The 20,187-nt window shown below is 38.1% G+C and overlaps 1 protein-coding gene across 1 annotated transcript in view; it reads right to left on the reverse strand.

Moving 5' to 3' along the window:
- The window catches only part of cpne5a (copine Va), a gene marked incomplete at its 3' end in the record, with an annotated part of 75,149 nt that overhangs the window by 22,990 nt on the left and 31,972 nt on the right, over positions 1-20,187 (reverse strand). Inside the window, exons 8-13 of the mRNA XM_079239558.1 lie at positions 12,719-12,782; positions 7,314-7,417; positions 5,599-5,703; positions 2,329-2,370; positions 1,979-2,054; positions 116-169 (exon numbers count right to left, since the gene is read on the reverse strand). Of these exons, the coding sequence (XP_079095684.1) occupies positions 116-169; positions 1,979-2,054; positions 2,329-2,370; positions 5,599-5,703; positions 7,314-7,417; positions 12,719-12,782 (445 nt within the window). The remainder of the gene's footprint in view (positions 1-115; positions 170-1,978; positions 2,055-2,328; positions 2,371-5,598; positions 5,704-7,313; positions 7,418-12,718; positions 12,783-20,187) is intronic.

Consider the following 20,187-nt stretch of genomic DNA (forward strand, 5'->3'; position numbering starts at 1 on the left):
TAAAACTGCCTTGTACAATCCACTTAGTGTAAACTTCCTGATGGCTATGAAAGCAAAGGGGGCAGGAGGGTGAGTGCACCAGGTGGTTTGCTCTTATCTTAGATCTGATACTCACTGTCCCAGAGTTGATGTATCTCTTTTTCTTTAGTTTCTTCTTGGCATTCACCACCTGGTATGAAAGCAGATAAGGATAATGACAATGTAAACTTGCGGCACAATTCTTTCTATCCAGCCCTAGGCAAGTAATAAAAACATCTTTGTCCTCCCATTCCATGTCTGTAAGGGTAATGGAGCATAGGGAATGAATCCAATAACAGCAGTAGGTGTGAATGAGATACCATTGATCATGCCTTGCAGCAAGACACAGATTATTCTGGAGGATTTTTATAAGAACCTACTCTACATCCTCCATGCCCGCCACCATCCTTAGAGACAACAAACATTTGTAACATATTTTGCTCTCATAATAAACAAAATTATAACTACCTGTGAAATAAATCAAATTGTGTGCAATAATGTGAAATGTGAGCAGATACATGTACACAAAATGCACAAAAATGGGTGATAAGCAGAGCAAGCTAAGCGATTACAGCTTTTTATATTTTAGATGTAAGGTACATTAAAGGCTTGCAGCCAAAAACTTGCGTACAACAGTAAGCAAGGTCAGATGTCCCTGCTGCTCATTCTGCATGTCTCTGCACAAACATAAAGGATCATCCTGGAGGAAACTGTGCTGTATTAAAAAGTAAAAGGTATCCCACTCTCTCCTTTTTCTTCTTTTTCCACTCTTTCATTCGGCCTCTGTGGTTTAAAGCTACTCCTCCACTTTTCCTACAAAGACGATGCCTCATAGGTCTGCGGCTGCCACCAAGTTCACATTATTTCACAATAAAATCACATGCAATTATGGCAACCTCCGTTAACGTTTTCCTGCTGTCATTTCAACTCTCAGGACCAATGTTCATAAGCTTTGTGCGTGTCAGGTTAAGTGTATGGAAAGAGAACTTTGCAGCATGTTATCTATTCAGTCTTTATTCGTAGACAGTGAATAGGAAGCTTTGTGTGTCTTTTGTACACATGCTGAAAGTGATTCAAGCTCATTGACCTGGTGAAGGGGGTATGAGGAAACTCCTGTTTCATTCTTTAATAATAAGAAGAAGAAGAAGAAGAAAAAACAGGATGTGGTGAAAAGTAATGACATTTCCTTACACTATACCAGCTGTTTGGTAAGGCAACTCTGCATGCCTCTTCTCTCCATCTTAACCTTTCACACCATCTTTTCCCTTCTAACTACCTTTACTTTTCTTTGGTTTCCTCCATGAATGTTCATGAATGAGTTGAGGCTACTGTAATCTCACAAGTGCTATAATGAGAAGACAGCAACAATACTTGATGTGAGCTCTGAAATACTACAAAAGACAGGAATCAGTTGCAGATCTGCTGTTTTTCTATTAGCATTCATGCCACAGAGGCACCACTCCTCATCTGGTCTGCTGCACCACCTGACCTCTCAGGCTCTTACTGACAGGTAAAGTAAAGACAGCTGCAGCTACAGCTGTTGTAAATGAACAGCGAGCATCTTAAATCTTAAATAAACTAGACCGTAACAGTTTCCTGTTATTTCACAAGATCTGTACTTACTTGTACTTAAATTATTTCTCAAGATACAGAACTCTTGAATCTGTGTTTAGCAGAATAATAACTGTGATAATGAGCACATTACATTTTTCAGTCATGGTTTGCTTGATGTGTTTTTTTTTGCCACAGCACACAGGCACAAAGAATAAATGTACAAAATGTTCAGCTGAACTAATAGATGCATCAATCCATATAAAAACATCAGGAATGTGAGGTTTGCATTGTGCCCTGAAAGTCACTCGTAACAATGTGGATTTTACAGCAGCATCATTCAAATGTGCAACACTTTGGTCTGTTGAGAGACAAAAACAGAGACAATATTGTAATTATCTCCGCTCACCTCATACACATTTAACTGGCTTGGACCCCTACACAGCTCTTTGTAGCTGGTGGTAAATTCACCAATGAAATCGTGGCTATTGGAAGAAGGCAGAAAAGTACATCACAAATTTTATTTAGAAACGGTACTCCTAAACAATCAAAATTAATCAACATGACAGGTGAACTTACAATAATGATGATGTGTAAACTTTATTTATCTATAATAATCAGTCTGTAAAATTGTAAATGTGTTGGCAGAATAGTCTAATACTCAAACTATATGCTGATGAAAAAAGAAGACATGGCTAGAACTCCATAAATTACTTTTTAATCAGTCTGTAACCATAAATGTGCTGTGAGCACCATTACCTCCCATCTCTGTCCCAGTCATATACTTCAGCCTTTATAGTCCTGTAAATTCATCAAAACAGATTGCGTGAGCACTTTTATGAAATACTTGAGTTGCAGTTGTGCTGTCCTTGAGACGAAAGTGCATTTCTGAAATGATTATGCAAGATGATACAAGCTATGAAACCCCATTAATTGTTTAAAAGCTGAATTACATTAGTCAAAGCTCGTCTCCTCTGTGTTTTGAATATAAACAACACAAACAGCTTACAACTGAATAATGGCAGCACACATTTATTATCTGTTTTAAACTCGACAGTGAGAAAAGATTAATTACAAAACAATACCAGTCTCCGTGAATAAAAAGATTTAAAGTCTCACTCCAGCAGCCATTAATCCCCTGAATGGGGATGTATAAATACGCTAATCAGACGTTGCCCATGTCTCCACTTACCTGCAGATGACACTACCCTATCTTCCCCACTATGCATTGGCTAGGTCTAATACTGGGCCCATTTATCTGTACATGTTAAAACCGGGGAGGGATTTTCAGTAAGAGAACACTGAGTTATACTGAATCTTCTGCAACGGGAAATATTGGAATAATGTGTTTATTTTGTTTTGCTATTTGTCACATTTTAGCAATGATAGAATGCACTTCTCTTTGCCAGAGGGGGAGCCTGCAACTTACGGACACCAACTATGTATATGCACCTAGTTTCAACTCTTTCTGCACCTAGCTTGTGCTAAGTTTGTGCCTAGTGTTGCCAGTTATTGTTAATGTAAAGTGGCTACTCCAATAAAGAAAAACTAAAAAAGCACTCGGAGAGCAAAGACCCCGCCAAATAGCTCATTTTGACGCATATTGTGGATGATTCTTCCAAAAATCCTTCTGTCCACAATTCCTTCCAGATCACTCCCAAAACTGAATGCAAATAAAAGTTTGATCACGATCCATTCTCAGAAAAAAAATTGCAAATGTAGTTTTTGCCTAAAGCTGCTAACATGCACAAACAGACAGATAAATGCAGGCAAAAACACTCCTTGGTGGAGGTAAAACTCCCTGGATAACATCATGTGGAATTGCTTTGCATTCTGCTTGGTTCCAGCACTTTTTTTTAATTCATTTTCTCGTCTGCAGCTCACTGCGCACTGATCCACTGTATTTTAACTTCATTTACATGTTCTTTGTTTTAGCTTTCAGAAGATGAAAAAAGTCAGTAAAGCAAGCGAGTGCATACAAGCCGGCGAGAGTGTGGACATGTTCACTAAAACACGCAACTAACACACAGCAACATTGGTGGCTTTCTTCTTTATGAAGCAGCGAAGGGTTGTTCTAAAAGTGGCTAGATTTCTTTCATGCTGCTTTTTTTAAAGGCACCGAGGGGGGGCTGAAAAGTAGCTAAGTTCTGTTCTAGTTTGCACTAGATTCTTATTTCATCACCTCCTCACAGCTCCTGGGAATTAGTTGCCAACTCCCACTCCATAATTCCAGTCTTCATTGCAGAACATAATGGGCTGTATTAGCTCACCTTTGTGAGACTTAATTACATTTTTGTAACACAAAAAGAAATATTAAATGAATATAATAGTTAAGTTTTATTTTCTTTTTGCAGAAAGTAAAAAAGACAGAAAAAGAGAGAAAGAAAGGAGGAAAAAAAAGAGTTTGATATTTGAGAGTTTGTTATCCAAGATGTTAATGGAATTTTTAGTGTTATTGTTTCACAGAAGACACTGCAATAATTGTTCAGTTTGGGTGCAATATTTTCACAACACATGCCAAAAACAAAAAATTCAGCTTTTGAGAAGAAGCATATTCTTAAAGCCCCAAAACTGAGGGGAAACGTGAAAGTTCGCAAATATATGACTTGAACAAATTGTCTACAAAAGAAGAAAGAGTTTCGTTTTGTTTTCTCAACAGGAGGGGAAAAGTAGTGTTTTGAAACCACCAGCATCCCATCAGCTGCTGTCAGTCAAATACCAGTGGGCTTTGCCTTCCTCTCCTGACAGGATCTCAATCTGTTTACAGCCTACATGTGGAAAATATGTGGTGTGCAACTAAATCTAACAAAAATTCTGTTGCAAATCTGTGCTGAAAACAGTTGTTACCTTCTAATTACTGAAACAGCAAATGACACAAACAGATACTCTGAATCAATGTGACAAAGCAAACAAACTTTCGATACTATTTTGATTAAAATAAAACAAAAAAAAAATTTTTAACTACTGCTCTACAACATATCCTGAGGTTTTTCATCAGTATTCTAATCTGTTTCACTCCAATGCTGCTTGCTTGGTTGAAAATGGAAGTAATTTCACTTAATAAGCAAACTAGATAATTATAAGAGTTTTACCAGATTCAAAGATGAAAGATGTGTTGGCAATGAGCCAGCACGAGAGTTATTGTCCTCCTCCTCCTCATAATTTTGGGTGTAGAATTATAGAAGACACGTGTACAGTGTAAGAAGGAAACGTGACGTAAAAATCAACAGATGCGTCTTTGTATGCAAAGTGAAAAGCTATTATGAATTACTGTGAAACCATGGATTGCAACTAAACTCAATCATCAAAGAGCAAAACATTTTAAAGAGAATTTAAGATGGCTGTGGATCTACTTGAAAATAGTTTCTGTCAAAATTAAAAAGAGAAAAAAAAATGGCATGACTCCAAATTTCTGTGGATTTCTCCTGCCATCAAAATCCTCAAAGGGAATCAGGTGTCTTTCATGTTTCTGCTCCATCTGTCTGACCCAATTAACTTCTCTGGGCAGGTGAGCAGAGACAGGATTGCAGCAAGGAACCTTGCTGACACCCAGTGTAGAGGGGAGGGCAAAGTTTAACATCTTTTCTCTTATGACTGTCCGGGTCGGTGCGCTTCATCTGCACACACAGACACACACTCATCCATCAAGCGGGGCTGCACTGTTTAATTCAACTAGCTGTCAACATCTATGGGATGATGATAAAAAACACTCTCTCTCTCCCTCATGCTGTAGTTGTTTATCGTCATATTCCTGTCCAAACTACGGTATGCTTATGTGGAGACCATATGGTCTGAAGGGTTGGATAAAAAAGAAGATGCCACTGCCAATCGGATACTTGTAATACTGTATAAGTATTTTGAAGTTTTTGCAAAAATGGCATTTACTATAAAACCCTGTATTATTATCTGTTGGAAAATCATTTAAACTAAAAGAACCAAATCATTTTTCCTGAGTTTGATGAATGACCCAGTCGGTAAAATTAAATTGTAATGTCTGTATAAAAAACACTGAATAGTCTTTCAACTTACCTTTCATAGTCTCCATTGCAGAGTGCTCTGACGGGAATGGAGAAGGGCTGCCATACAGGATTTAGTGTGTTTTTGACCACTTCAGTCTTGTGACAAATGGTGAACCTGGAGCAGACAATAAACAAGAATTTGACATTTTCAAATATGCATCTCCAAAAGTTAACTCAGCAATAAATATTCTTCCCACAATAATTTTGCTTTGGTATCATACGTAGACGTATCTGTAGAATTATAAGAGCTCGCAAAATTTATTTAGTTCCTCAGCAACTGATATAAAAAACAAATTGAGAGCTAATGATTACATAGTAATTACATAAGCTTTGTAATCCTGTCACATCAGATACCTCATGATAATGAAATAATTACTTTCTGCTTACAAACTAATTACTAATTCTTCATTAAATAGTAAGGCTCGGGACAATATGCTTTTCCCTCATTTCAATTTTAAACTTTTTTTTTATTTTTTTTTTTTAATTAATATTTTGGATGGCAATTCGATTTAAATTGCGATTACTCAGTATTGCCAATTTTTAGTTTGATTTTTAAACATCAGACCATGTGAAACTTTAGAGACTATATCACAAGGCAGATTTTCCAAACAAAAAAAAAAAAAAACTGTCAGTTTTTTTTATTTATTCAGCAGCAACATACCTGAACCAGCAGTTTGAACTCATACTCTTGTTTCAAAAGCTTGAACTGCATAGAAAAGTGCTGTTTTGAGTGTCTGTTAGCTTGCTGCTGTGGTACATTTGGCTTTGCATTTACCTCAGGGTGCTGTACTGATCCAGTACGCGGCATGTATATTACGGAGTTTACGAACAGTTTTTGACATGTCCAGCTCTGCTTTTCCCTTCAAGGCAAAAAAATCCAAAATGTGTCCAAACTTTTGACTTGAATACTTTAAAAACCTCCACCATCACATATAGTTATTGTGGAGGTTTTATCTTTTGTTTACATTTTTCCAAAACGAAACATAACGTCATGTTACTAGACAGTCAACGAGAAACATTTCACCCACTACTGGAGCAAAGCAGTAACTTCTTCTCCATCTGACATCTAAACATATAAACATTTAAAATTGAAAAAAAAAAAAAAATCGATTTTGGCCAAAAAAGTGAGAGCTTCATGTTAAGAAGCTGGACAACAGACAACATGTTGAGTTGAGGTTTCACTTTACTTCAGGGGCTACAAAATGTTTATGAAGTACTACAGAACTAGTGTTGATCAAGCAAATAGTAAAAAGTAGTTGTTAGAGTTTGGTACTGCTGCTCAGCTCATTTACTCTAAATCAGTCATGGTAAAATTAGTAAGATACTCATCAACAAGGAATCATTAAATAATCAGTACCCATTTAAAAATCAATTTGCAATCAATACCTGATTAGCTTTTAGGCATTTTATAAATAACTTAGCACTAAGTAATCATTTGTAGTTATTAGGTAAGTTACTTAATTTCACAGGAATGTAAAACTTAGGTAATTATTAATGGATCATTAGCTATTGATTTGCTCCTCATGAGTTGCTAAGTAACTAAGCAAATTCTTTTGGGCCTCTATTGTACATTTTTATAGATGTATGTATAGGCAGCCAAGCTGAAAGGTTCTTTATCCAACCCTCTCCATTTTGGTTTGTGTCCTCTTTGATCTTTGCGCATACCAACCTGGCTTAAAACACACTTAGAAGTTCATTGATAAAATAACCATTTGACAAACTCACGTGCCGTCCTCATTACTTCTATAGAAGACCATGAAGGGGTCTGACTTTCCAAAGAAGTCCTTTTTATCCAATTTGTTGGCACAGAACTGCATGGTGGTGTAATCCTACAAAAGAAATAAAAGAATTAGTTATAAAGAAAGACAAAATGTTAAGGACATTATATGTCAGAGCTATTCAACTTGGTTTTACAAGCCCTGTAGCTTTTCAACATATACCTGCAACAACACACCTGATTCAAAAGAACGAGTCTTTGTACAGAACTTCATTGGCTGGCGGACCCATTTAATTTGGGTCAGGTGCGTTCAAGTAGGGATACAGTGAAAATCAGTACGGCTGCGGTCCTTATGGGACTGCCTTGAATAGCACTGCATGTTTCTGCCTCCACGTTCTTTGTTTATGCATTATATGTCCCAAGATATTAGAGCACAGAAGTACCCAAAAGAAATTGACCAAATCTAAATAAGAGCGAGCAAACCAACCACTGGGCACTAGCTTTGAAAATCTACAATGTATTCATTACCATTTATTTAATTGACCGCATTGAAAACACTGTATTTGTGCTGAATATAATAAGTTGCAAAACTACTCACATGCAGTATGAGAGTGGGGGGGTTATGTGCAAAAAGGATGTGGAGATTTTGAGTGTAGCTAATTATACAATATAAAGACTAGTATTATTATAATTATCCTTATTTAGGCAGAATTTCAATACGTACTGTTGTTATCAGCAACAATCTCTGCAGCCCTTAATGTTCTTAATTTCAAACAACCTCCTGTGGTCAAGGTATTAGTCTGGATTCCATGATAATAAGGCTGTGCAGCAAATACACTGGACAGATAATGGCCTAAATCTTTGCAGCTTTTTCCATTGCCAACCAAGTCGTCATCTCAGCACTGTGTGAGCCATTTGCACAACTTTTCAGCCTTGAAACATGCTGCATATGCAAGTCCAGATTTACTTATCATATCTGTCAATATGCGATAAAGAAACAGAAGAAGACGTTTGAAGCCTTTCCCTGCAAAAGCGGAGCTCGTTTTACCCTGCGGGTCCCTGGGCTTTTAGGTTTTGAAGTGTAGCTATTTGATCTGAATCAGCCACGTGATGAGCAGGATCTCTATCGATTGCTTTGACCCACATCGGTGAGGCACACCCTGGCTGTGACCTACCTCTCACTAATCCCCCTCACATCACTTTATGGTTTGGACACAGATTTGTAGCATGGATGATTGCCCTCATAACACAATAACACATGAAACACTCTGTGAAAAATAATCTAACTTAGTTGTTATGCCATTTGTAATCAAAGCTTTGATTTTTTTTTTTTTTTCTGTTGGTTTTTTTTTGTTTGTTTCTTTGTTTTTTCACTCAACCTAATAGAAATGTTGAAACAGAAAGCCTTCATTGGGTACAGATAACATAAACCCACTTTTGTGCTGTGCAGTGTTCTCTCATTAACTGAGGAAAAGGCAGAATGTTAATTTCAGCTACTGAGATTCAGCAGCAGCAGCAGGGGAATACTGCATGCAGTCTGCCTCTTTCTCCGGGCTACCACGATGCATGGAATAAGTGGCAGAGCAGTGCACACAGTCACTTTCACAAAGTGGGACTGTTCTTTCAAAGGGACACAAAGCAAGCCAGACAATATCTGAATTTATGTTACATAAGCCCTTCTAACATCCTCAGGATCTCAGAATATAGTGATTCACAAAATAAATCATGTGTAGGGATGATATTAGCCAGACATTAACACAGCCCCGTTAGAGGCTTTGTGCATCATCCCATTTATTCCTCTGTTTGCATATTTTCACTGAAAGCCTGAAGGCTGGATCTCTATCAATGTAAGAATCAACTATTCAAGGAAAAAACTTTCAAGAAAAAAGTAATAATTTACAACTAAAAACGGAATCAAATGTTCACCTTCTAAGGGTAGAAGACACAATGTGCAGATATAGTTCTTTGGAGCACATTTGTTATTGTGACCCTTACTTTGACTTGATAGTGCTCTAACTCTTATTATTTCATAGGCAGACGAACATTTTGGTTTACAGCTGTCATATGCAAATAGTTTACTTAGATTCAAATCAAAGCTGTAGGAAGATCAGTAGGAAGTAGGGCCAGATGCTGTCATATGTGCCAGCGAAAACGACAGCCAAGAAGTCTTTGATCCATGCAGAGGCTGTTGCTCTGTCTAATGATACCTGGCAAATCCACCCCAAAGGTGAGAGCCAACCCTGCAGAACTTTCCCTGTCAATTCCTGCTCTGCTGGTCTCCTTTTCCCAAAGCAGGAGTTGCAGTGTTTACCTGAGGCAAAGCAGGAACTCTGTAGTCCTTTATTTATTGGTCACAGGTGAATAACAGTATAAACACCATTCAAACAGATGGTAGCAGTAAAATTCATTGATGTAAGACTTGTGCTGACAGCAGGCTTTTTTGCAGCCATCCACTAATCTTTCCATTCTTTCATTTTTCAGTTCTTCTCAAGACTAAGATATTGCCAATCAGGATTAAATTCTATGTGAACAGAAAAGATCTGAAGTGACATGTCTTTTTATCTCCAATTGACTGTTGTGAAAGGAAAACAGTTATTTACAGTAATAAACATTTGCATATATCTATAACTAAATAGTGGCTTGAAGGGGTTTTTCACACTAATGGAACTTACTCCCATCATCGTATGTGCATTATACCTGATGACTCACAGCAGCACTTTAATGAGCACTGACACAGTCATAAGCTAGCAGGGCAGAGTCAGTAACAATTATCATAGCAGTTTCATTATCCGTCTCATGCTACCACTCGAGTGAAAGCACTGCCTGCATTCAAAAGTGACCAAAACATCAGCCAGAAAGCATCGAAACTGAGAAGTGGTTTGTGGTCACCACCTGCAGAACCACTCCTTTATTGGGTGTGTCTTGCCAATTGCCTATAATTTCCACCTGTTGTCTATTCCATTTGCACAACAGCATGTGAAACTGATTGTCAATCAGTGCTGCTTCCTAAGTGGACAGTTCGATTTCACAGAAGTGTGGTTGACTTGGAGTTACAGCAGGGACATCGGAATGTCATTTGGACTGGAGAAATGTGAGCGAATGATATCAGGGAGAGGGAAAGTAATCCACATGTAGGGCATTGCACTCCTAGAGGGCAGGACAACAGATGTGGAAGAAAGCTACAAGTATCTGGGCATACCACAGGTGAATGGCAACCGTGAAGAAGCCACAACCAAAGCTGCCACAGCTAAATACCTGCAATGAGTGAGGCAAGTACTGAGAAGTCAGCTCAATGACAAGAACAAGATCTGGGCAATTAACAGTTCTGCCCTGCCAGTGATCAGATACCCTGCTGGAATAATAAGCTGGCCAAAGGAGGAAGCTCAGACCATGGATGTCAAAACACGGAAGCTGCTCACCATGCATGGAGGGTTCCACTCCAAGTCCAGTGTCCAGCCACTATACACTAAGTGCAAAGAAGGGGGCCGAGGACTAGTGAGTATCAAGGCCACTATCAAAGATTAAACATCCAAGCTCCACGAATACATCAGGAAGAGGGCACTGAGGGATGAAGCACTTAGTGAATGTCTCAGACAATGGAGTCTGGAGGAACAAGAGATGGAAGAACCATCATGGAAGGAAAAGCTCCTGCATGGGATGTACCACGGGCAGATCAACAAAGTGGCAGATATAAACAAGTCCTATCAATGGCTGGAGTGGGCTGAACTGAAGGACAGCACAGAGGCACTGGTCATGGCAGCACAGGAGCAGGCCCTGAGCACCAGAGAAATCGAGGCCCAGATCTACCATACCAGACAGGATCCCAGGTGCAGACTGTGCAAAGGAACCCCTGAAACAATCCAGCACCTCACAGCAGGGTGCAAGATACTGGAAGGCAAAGAATACATGGAGCATCATAACCAAGTAGCTGGCATAGTGTACAGGAACATCTGTGCAGAATATGGACTGGAACCCCAGTGAGAAACTCCCCCCAAGGTGGTGGAGAATGAGAGGGCTAAGATCATCTGGGACCTCCAGATCCAGACAGATGAAATGGTGGTGGCCAACCAACACATAGTGATCATGGATAAGCAGCAGAGGAAAGCCATAGTGATCGATGTATCCATCCCCAATAATGGAAATATCAGGAATAGGGGAGCATGAGAAACTGGTGAGATACCAAGGACTGAAGGAAGAACTGGAGAAGGCCTGGAGGGTGAGAGCAACAGTAGTACCCATAGTGATCAGAGCATTGGTGGCCGTGTCCCCCACACTGGAGAAGTGGCTCCAAGAGACATCAGACAACTCTGTCCAGAAAAGCACAGTCCTAGGAACAGCTAAGATACTCCGTGGGACCCTCATGCTCCCAGGACTCTGGTAGAGAACCCAAGAGATGAACAGCCACCCACCCTACCCTGAGGAGATGGGAGGGGTGGGTGAAAGAGAAGTTTTATTTATATATATATATATATATATATATATATTCATTCATTCATTCATTTTCTGAACCGCTTAATCCAATTCAGGGTCACGGGGAAGCTGGAGCCTATCCCAGCTGGCTTTTGGGCGACAGGCAGGGTACAACCTGGACAGCTCGCCAGTCCATCGCAGGGCCACACAGAGACTAACAACCACTCACGCTCACACTCACTCCTATGGGCAATTTAGAGTGACCAATTAACCTAAACCTTAGAGAAAAAAAAAATAAATAAATAAATAAATAAATAAATAAATAAATAAAAAAAATAAAATAAAAAAAAAATAAAAAAAAAAAATAAAAAAAAAAAAAAAAAATATATATATATATATATATATATATATATATATATATATATATATATATATATATATATATATATATATATACATACAAATAACAACATTGTAGCGAAGCTACTAAAGTCTAGCTAGTAAAGTCTCTACTCTTTCACTGGCAGCTCTGTTCTGTAATTATTTACTATCTTCATTTAGCTGTGTGGTTTTTGGAGGGGAGGCCAATGAGCATTAGTGGACACAAGTTATTAATGCAGAATCATGGATTAACACACCACACATTGAGGCAAATGCCTGATTTAGTGATTTGAATAAAGGTGGTCTCATTAAATAATCATTTTACCACATAGAATATTCACTATATAAACAACTTCCAAATGACAAACACATTTGCATGGTAACATTGTGTATCCTGTTAAATAAATGTCCCCATTTAATGGGGACATTTATGAGAGAATAAATCTCACTGATGGCAAGGGTACTAAACCTCCTAATTCACCTCAGCAGGCTTGTGAGTATTGTTAAGCATGCATTGTGCACTAGTTTCAAACAATTAAACTTTAATATACCATTGTCTGAAAAGAAAAAGATAGTTAAAGTCAAATTAAGGAAAAAACTGAGTGAAACTTTTTGGACTTACTCTGCAGTTTCCCAGCTCCTCAGCAGACAGAATAATGGTTCCACACGTCTTCCCAGGTATGCCACTGTGAAAATAGACATCATTCACTTTTGCAATAAAAACTGTCACAGTGGCCCAATGAATAATAATACATTTAGTAGCTTGGGTTTCAGAAGCACTGTATTGTTCTTTATAGTGCCAATAAGTCACCTCAGTGAGCAGCAGACTGTCCAAGCTAAACTTTGTCATTGGCTCATTTTTTATGTATTTATTTATTTTCGTCAGCTTCTTAACAATTAGTTAGAAGCAGTGTTTTTACTATAATTCTGTATGAAAGGATAACAAATGGCTGTATTGTTCCTGAGGTTTTATATAACTCATTGATCTATTTTATTTCTTTTTTTTCATATTGAACTTTAATGAGCTTGATTTCTTTTCCAAGCTTAAGTGAATTAAAAAGAAATTATGCTCAAATGCTTCCTCTTTCTTTAGATCAACGTAGGAATAAACCCCTAAAACACAAAAAATGTATGATCAAATTTTCCAGGTTTGTTTACTGCTGAACTTATTAAATAATTGAGATTTATTACATCAAAAGTGAGATGGTGCTGGTTTCTAGAAAGCTCACTTTTATTTTCTTTGTCAATCCTCTGACATTTCCCCACAAGAAAATGTTCTGCTTTGAATGTTTGGCTGTTTTGTTGTTTGTTTGTTTTTAGGTGGAAAAAATTAGATTTTCCTACATGGAATATCATCAATTTCAGTCATCCACCAACAAGACAAAAGAGATGAGGACATGGTGCAAGATATCCACAGGAAACCATTCCAGAGCCGTAAACATCCAGGGACTGGATGCTTAAATGATTGGGGAGTACAAGTACCTGAGTGTTCACCTCACTAATACTTGGACTTGCACACCAACACTGATATACAGCAGAAGAAATGCTAAAGTTGCTTCAACTTGATAAAATGGCAGGTGTTCTTTGATGTGGGGAGATCACTGCTTAAAATATTCTTTGACATTGTGCTAGTAGCAGTCTGTTTATACTCTGTGGAGTCTGTGTGGTTGTTGATGGACAAAAGAAAAGTTAGTCTGTGGTGCCAACTTCTGACTGGACCACTCTCTAAACTCCACTGGAATTCCATTGGTGCAGGAGAGGATGAAGCTACCAAGGTAGCATCAGTTGTGTAGTGTCGCTCACACCCTGCATAAGATTGTGAAGTGTCTGAACGGGTCTGAACGCTTCCTTTACACTGCAGACTGATTCACCCACAGTGACAGAGGCAGTGCTGCCACTCATTCATCCTTACAGCAATTGTGATACAAGAAACCCACTGCTGTGATTTCTTCACCATCTCAATGCAATATTTTTTGTTCTTTTAATTTATATCCACAAACCTGTGTGTGTAGTGCAGTTACAGATCAAATCTGTATACAAGTCAACATATTGTGTCTGACCTATGTTGGGAATGTTTGTAATCTCTTATTTAAAGTTTATCTGAACATGTTTATGTGTATTTAGCCTCATCTCTCCTTTTATTAATACTATTCTTGACTGCCTTTGTCTGCTGTCATGTGGGGGGAAAATAAAGTCATATCTTATCTTCACTGTAGCTGTGAAAAGCAGGCAGAGCCCATTCCAGCCTTTACAGAACAAAATGAATTTCAATTTTCCAATCACACAGTAGCACTCCAGCTGCTGACACTCCTGTCATCTTTTTGAATAAAGAAGGAAATTACACGTGTGTCCTGCTGTGGCCTTAGCTTGAGTCCAGTCATTAGGAGGTCAAACTTACTGCAGATCCTCATCAAGCTGTGACAGCTGATCTGACTGTCATTAATACTGGATTCTGTACTGAACCAGAGGGAGTCTGAAGCTTTCATTATTAACAAAGTCAATTTGACGCACAAACCTGCAATAACTGAACTTCCAACCATTTTCATTTTTCTAGAAAACCCATTAAGAGACGCAGTATGCTTCTCTCTTTTCTTCCTGTGCAGAAAACGTTTGCATTATTTTAAAGCCCAGCAGTTTGAGGTGTTTCACAGGCAAGTTATATATTTAGTGAAATGCTCCAGAAAAGCAAATGTACCTCCCAAAGCATTTAACTGTAACTGCTGTATCATTTAATGAAGCAACATGTAAAATTATGTCTTTGTCATCAGATGGCAGGCACACTTCATTCTCAGGGTCTGTCTAATCTCTCAGGGAGCGATTAGTTTCAAGGTGAATTAACTGTCCTTGAATTATTGATGTTGTACTCCCAGCTGCTGCTTTGTAGTTTGTTAGCTTGTGAAAGAGCTGATAAAATGTTCACCAATAGCCCATAAACCATGTGAACTCCCCAGGTCAAATTATCTTCTGAGGTTGTAGCAATGGCTGACAATCCCATCAAACTGCTATAAGACCCAGTGATTGGTGAAATATATACCCCAGATGCATCACTCTGCTCTAATCAGTGCTCCTGATAAGAGCGCAGGTACCAAAAACCCAATGGTCTTAAATTAGTCGTGCATTATTGAGCACAACTATGGCATTTTCACTGACAGTTACTTGTTAATGTGAAGTGTGGACATGTGCTGAATGGATAAATACAGTTTCTGCCTATTATGGTACATCTGGTAAGCTGAAATGTGCATGCCTTCCTTTTACTATTCAGTCTTTTTTTTTACTGAAATTTGATTTATGTAATATGCAGTGTTTTGCATAAAGAGGCACCATTCTCTCAGCTTTCATCGAGACATATTTTCATAGATGGTGAAATATTTTTAAATGTGCCAGGGAGAGGTCCTTTTTCCTGTAATTGCACCTTGTTTAGAGTCCCTAAGAAGAACTGAAATGATCCAGCTGGTCATGTAAATGTGTGTGACACTCTGACATTTTAATATTTCAATGACCAGTCATGCAGTTTTATTCTGTTTCATGATGTAGCACAGTGGGGTAAACGGACTTGTACTTATATAGTGCTTTTCTAGTCATGCAGACCACTCAAAGTGCTTTACACTACTTGTCACATTCACCCATTAACTCATACAACACACTCTGATAGGCACAGCTACAGCCGCCCAATCTTCTGCTAAGCAGCAGTGAAAAAAAACTCACAGATTTATTTTATTTTATTTTATTTTATTTTATTTTATTTTATTTTATTTTATTTTATTTTATTTTATTTTATTTTATTTTATTTTATTTTATTGTGTTTTCTGGATGTGAGTTTGGACAAGCTACAGCATAATAGTGCCATATATTGTAGGAATGACATAGTTAATAGAGATTTTTAAATTCAGAGTTAAATGCATATAGTTAAGAGGAGTTTTGGAGTGACTGAATGTTTTTTTAAAGCAACATGTTGACAGTTTTCTATCTGCCATGGCTTCTGTACTCTCAATCAGACATTAACTTGATAGTGTGGAAATTGCAACAGATGAAGAAGCAATTTCTCACTTTGATCACGCAACAGCGTGTCGTTTATTAAAGGTCTAACACTCAAGAGAGCAAAAAAACATGGCGCAGCTCCTGTTTTACCCAAAACCCCTGGAAACCCCGTCTTTAAAGGGACAGCGTCCTCCGCAGATCAAAAGCTGGTCCAGGACTCCTGAGCAACCAAGAACATACTTTTAATTACTGCATGGTGAATTATGCATGAATATATATATAAGAGTCACTACAATACCATACAATAAATGTCTTCCTGTATCACAGCAATGTAGCTGATAAGTGATGGCATATGCTATAGAGCCAGGATTTTTAAACACCATTCAGATAGCTTAATAATATAGTCACTTGCAAATACCTGTTGGCACCCAGAAGACACTGTGCCATATGGTCATCATGACCAATCCAATGCTTCATGTTTGCTGATGTAGCCTTAAAAAAAGTATTTTATTTACAGAGTTGGTTTGCCATTAGCTCTCCTGAAGAGAAACACTAACGGTCAAATAAAACTTCATAAGTTAATAAACAAACTGAAACATAACCGCAACAGGACCTGGGAGAAAAGTGGCTTTCTTAACTGAGAAAGAAGTGAAGGGAAAAACTGCTGTCATATTCTTCGTTCAGACTGAAGCAGAGTTAGCCACAGCTGCCTTGACAGATCCACTGTTTGATCAACTGAATGGAAAGAGATCAAGCAGCATACTTCAGCATCACTACAATTACTTGGCAAGAGATTTTGATTCTGCTGTTCTGCAGACAAGAATGAGAACAATTGTTCTCTGTTTTTGCAACAGAAGAGAACAAGAATAAAAGATTATAGCGCATGACATTTTACATTAGAAACATTTACAGGCAATGTATGGCTTGGAAAATTTCCCATCTAAAGCTAGTTGCTGTTGTGAAATTGTGACTCACTGAGCCTGTGTTCTTCATTACCTGTCAGTGGGGAGCTGAAGCAGATGGAGGTGGGTGAGATTAAAGTCCAAAAAGGGAGAAAATCCATTGTTGATGCAGTTCACATTAGGTCATTAGGATGAGGAATGGTCTTGATATTTAACAACGCAAGAACGTGTCAAGCATACGAGAGCAAGGGCAGGTTATCTTCTCAACAACACAAGTGAGAGCACAATAGGAAGTGGTTTTTTTTTTAATACTGCAGTTTTTGCAGGGCTGATCCTATTTTCCTAAGAAGTGAAATGACTGCAACGTTATCATGCTTGAAAAAAAAAAAACACAATATTTTGCAATTTCATAGTCAAATGGAGATGAACCAGTATTAGATATTATTTTAGAGGGAGAAGGAAAAAAAAGGCTTTATTACACAAATGAAATCCGTGACTCAGGAGGAGGTCAGTGAATGTAATGAAAGTGACAACCGACAAACTGACAAATCTTTATGGCCTGAGTTGAGTCAAAGAGCAAGAGGGAGGATGGCAGACAGATAACCTGGCTTTGTGCCTCTGTAAATGTTTGGGGCAGTGGGCTGATCATTGCTGACAGAATTAGACAAGGTTGCCAAAACTCTATGTGGGTTTAAATGAGATTATACCACTAATCCCCTTGATTTACATACTCTGATAAGCATTCATAATCCATCACCTCTCTGGGATTTAAAAATGAAAAAGAAAAAGGAGGATGAAAAGTGCACTAACAAATTGTAAATGACACCAGAATACATATGCAAGTCCTCAGAGAGAGACAGAGAGCTGCCTCATACTGGAGTTGCAGCTTGTGTTTCAAAAAGATGACTAAAGGCAAACTGTGTGAAGCTCTTTGAATCTTTGTGCAAATGAGCACAAAGGTAAACAGGGCAAGAAAGTGAAGTGTAAAAAATGTCAGATGGAAAGAAAAACACAACAAGTAAAGAAAGTGTTTGCTCCATGGAGACAAGGTTCAAGTCAGGACAGAAGTTTACATGTTGAACACCAGCATGATCATTCATGGAGCAACTCTGTGACCTATTGAGAATTGTTCACTGGTTGCTACTAATGGATAATGATCACTACCACATCTTCAGTCACAAAAAAGCAGTGCATGTGGTAATGAACATTAAATATAGCATCCTAGTAAATTACAAATATATTTGATATTAAGTGTGTGTTCTGACTGGCGTTGACATTTTGATTACATAAATTTCATTGCAACTTTAATTATTGCAACAGCGTTTGATTTCTGGGGATTCTAAATAAATGAGGCTTTCATCAACCACCTGCAAGCCAGAAATCACTTGTTTTGACAGTGAAAGAGAAAATTTAAAAAAAGATTTTAATCAGAGGGACATTTTCCCATCTAAATGCAAAAACTGCTCGGCCACAGTGGTGAATTCACTCCAACCCCTGCGTTCTGCCCTGCCAAGAAGAGATACCGCTTCACCACATATCAAGTCCATTTCAGCTTCCCTCTGGCAAGAAGGCTGCATCTGTCTCTTAGAGGCCAATAGAGATGCTCTGGTGTCATCTTAGGAGGTGAACTGTATTCTATCCCAGTTTCCCACTGCAGGTGGTTGATATCAACAAACAACTGATTTTCCTCTCCCTTGTCACTTATGACGAGTCACACTCGTGCCCCAGTGCTGGGCACAGGCAAATGAATTAATGTTGTGCTGTTTCACCCTGACCAGATTTTTTCCAGCTGCTATGAAAATTAGCAGCACAGACATTTTCAAATGGGCCAGCACAGCAATAATTCACTTCGTTTCAGGTTTGCTCTCTGACCTTTCCAGCAGATAATACATCTGGTCATGACAGAAACAAACACGTTCTGCTCTTCAGTGCTAAAAAAATTAGCTAGGCTTACTTGCAGATTTGTATAAAAATATAAAAATCTTTTATAAGCAATACTCTTACCAACTGCTGTATATATTAAATAGACTATTTTATGGCAGAACAAAGAATGGATATTCTGATTTTCTATCATGTCAAGGTTATAAACAAACTACCAAGTCAACTTAACTTGCAGGAAAGTCAAGTTTAAAAAAGGTTTACTGAGCATTTTTGTTATTTACATAACCTAATAAATCCCCAGTTTTTCAGGGTAGAAAAGCTTTCTTGCACAAACAGCTTTGCTTAGGTTTTCCACATTATTACAGAGGGACCCTTGTTACTGCACAGCCTTCAAGCCCAAATTGGTATTTAGGGAGGCGGCAAAATGCTTTAATTGTGTGTGATGTCTTGAGGCAGAGGATGTTGATTACTGTAAGCTGTCTAAAACGCTTCACCTCCCAGTTAAACAGAGCAAGCGAACATAAGAAAACACTGTTCCTGCTTCCATATCTATATTTACACTGTCAAGACTGCTCCGATTAGGGATCTTTAGTTTCAGCAAAAAAAAGAAAAAAGAACTCCTTCCACTCCCACTCATTATTTAAATCTGCAGTTCATTTCATCTCAGATGAAGTGCTGCTGCGAAGCCCGGAGTCAGTCAGCCAAGAACATTAACCAACAACTTAATAAGAACGGAGTTTCTGAAGTAGAAAGGAGACAAGTGATTCCCTTTGGGTGAACTAACAAAGTAGTTTAAAGTGTTGCTATCATGACATTGTTTATCTTTCACAATATTTCAGTCATTTACGATGCGATTGTTTTTTAAACCAGGCTGTTTTTAAAGGTCAACATAGAAACTATCATCTTGCTAGAGTAATGCAACAAGCTGCTTAGCAACTTCACAAGGAGCTGGTGAGCAGGTTTTCACGCTTTTGAGGTCATAAAGGTCAATAAAGCACAAAAGATCGATATATTCAGGAATAGTCAGACTGTGCTTCAGCTCTTTTGTGGGTAAACCTGAGTTAATAAGGACCTGACCAGATTACTAAAAACAGACGCAGCTTTAGCTTAGTATGAATTTAAAGCAATTAGACAATATGCAAGTCATAGCTTTGATTAAAAATTCTTTAATTAGTGTTGTTGCTGCATAAAGTGTTATATGCATCCTGTGTTTAACTTTTAAATCATATACTGCTTGACAGTTAATGTTTTCTTTATATATATAAAGACAATATTCAGCTTCTTCTGTTGATATCAGACATGTTACACTGTCACACAAAGAAATATTCAG

The sequence above is a fragment of the Telmatherina bonti genome (genome assembly GCF_933228915.1).
Source record: "Telmatherina bonti genome assembly, chromosome: 4".
Lineage (NCBI taxonomy): Eukaryota > Metazoa > Chordata > Actinopteri > Atheriniformes > Telmatherinidae > Telmatherina > Telmatherina bonti.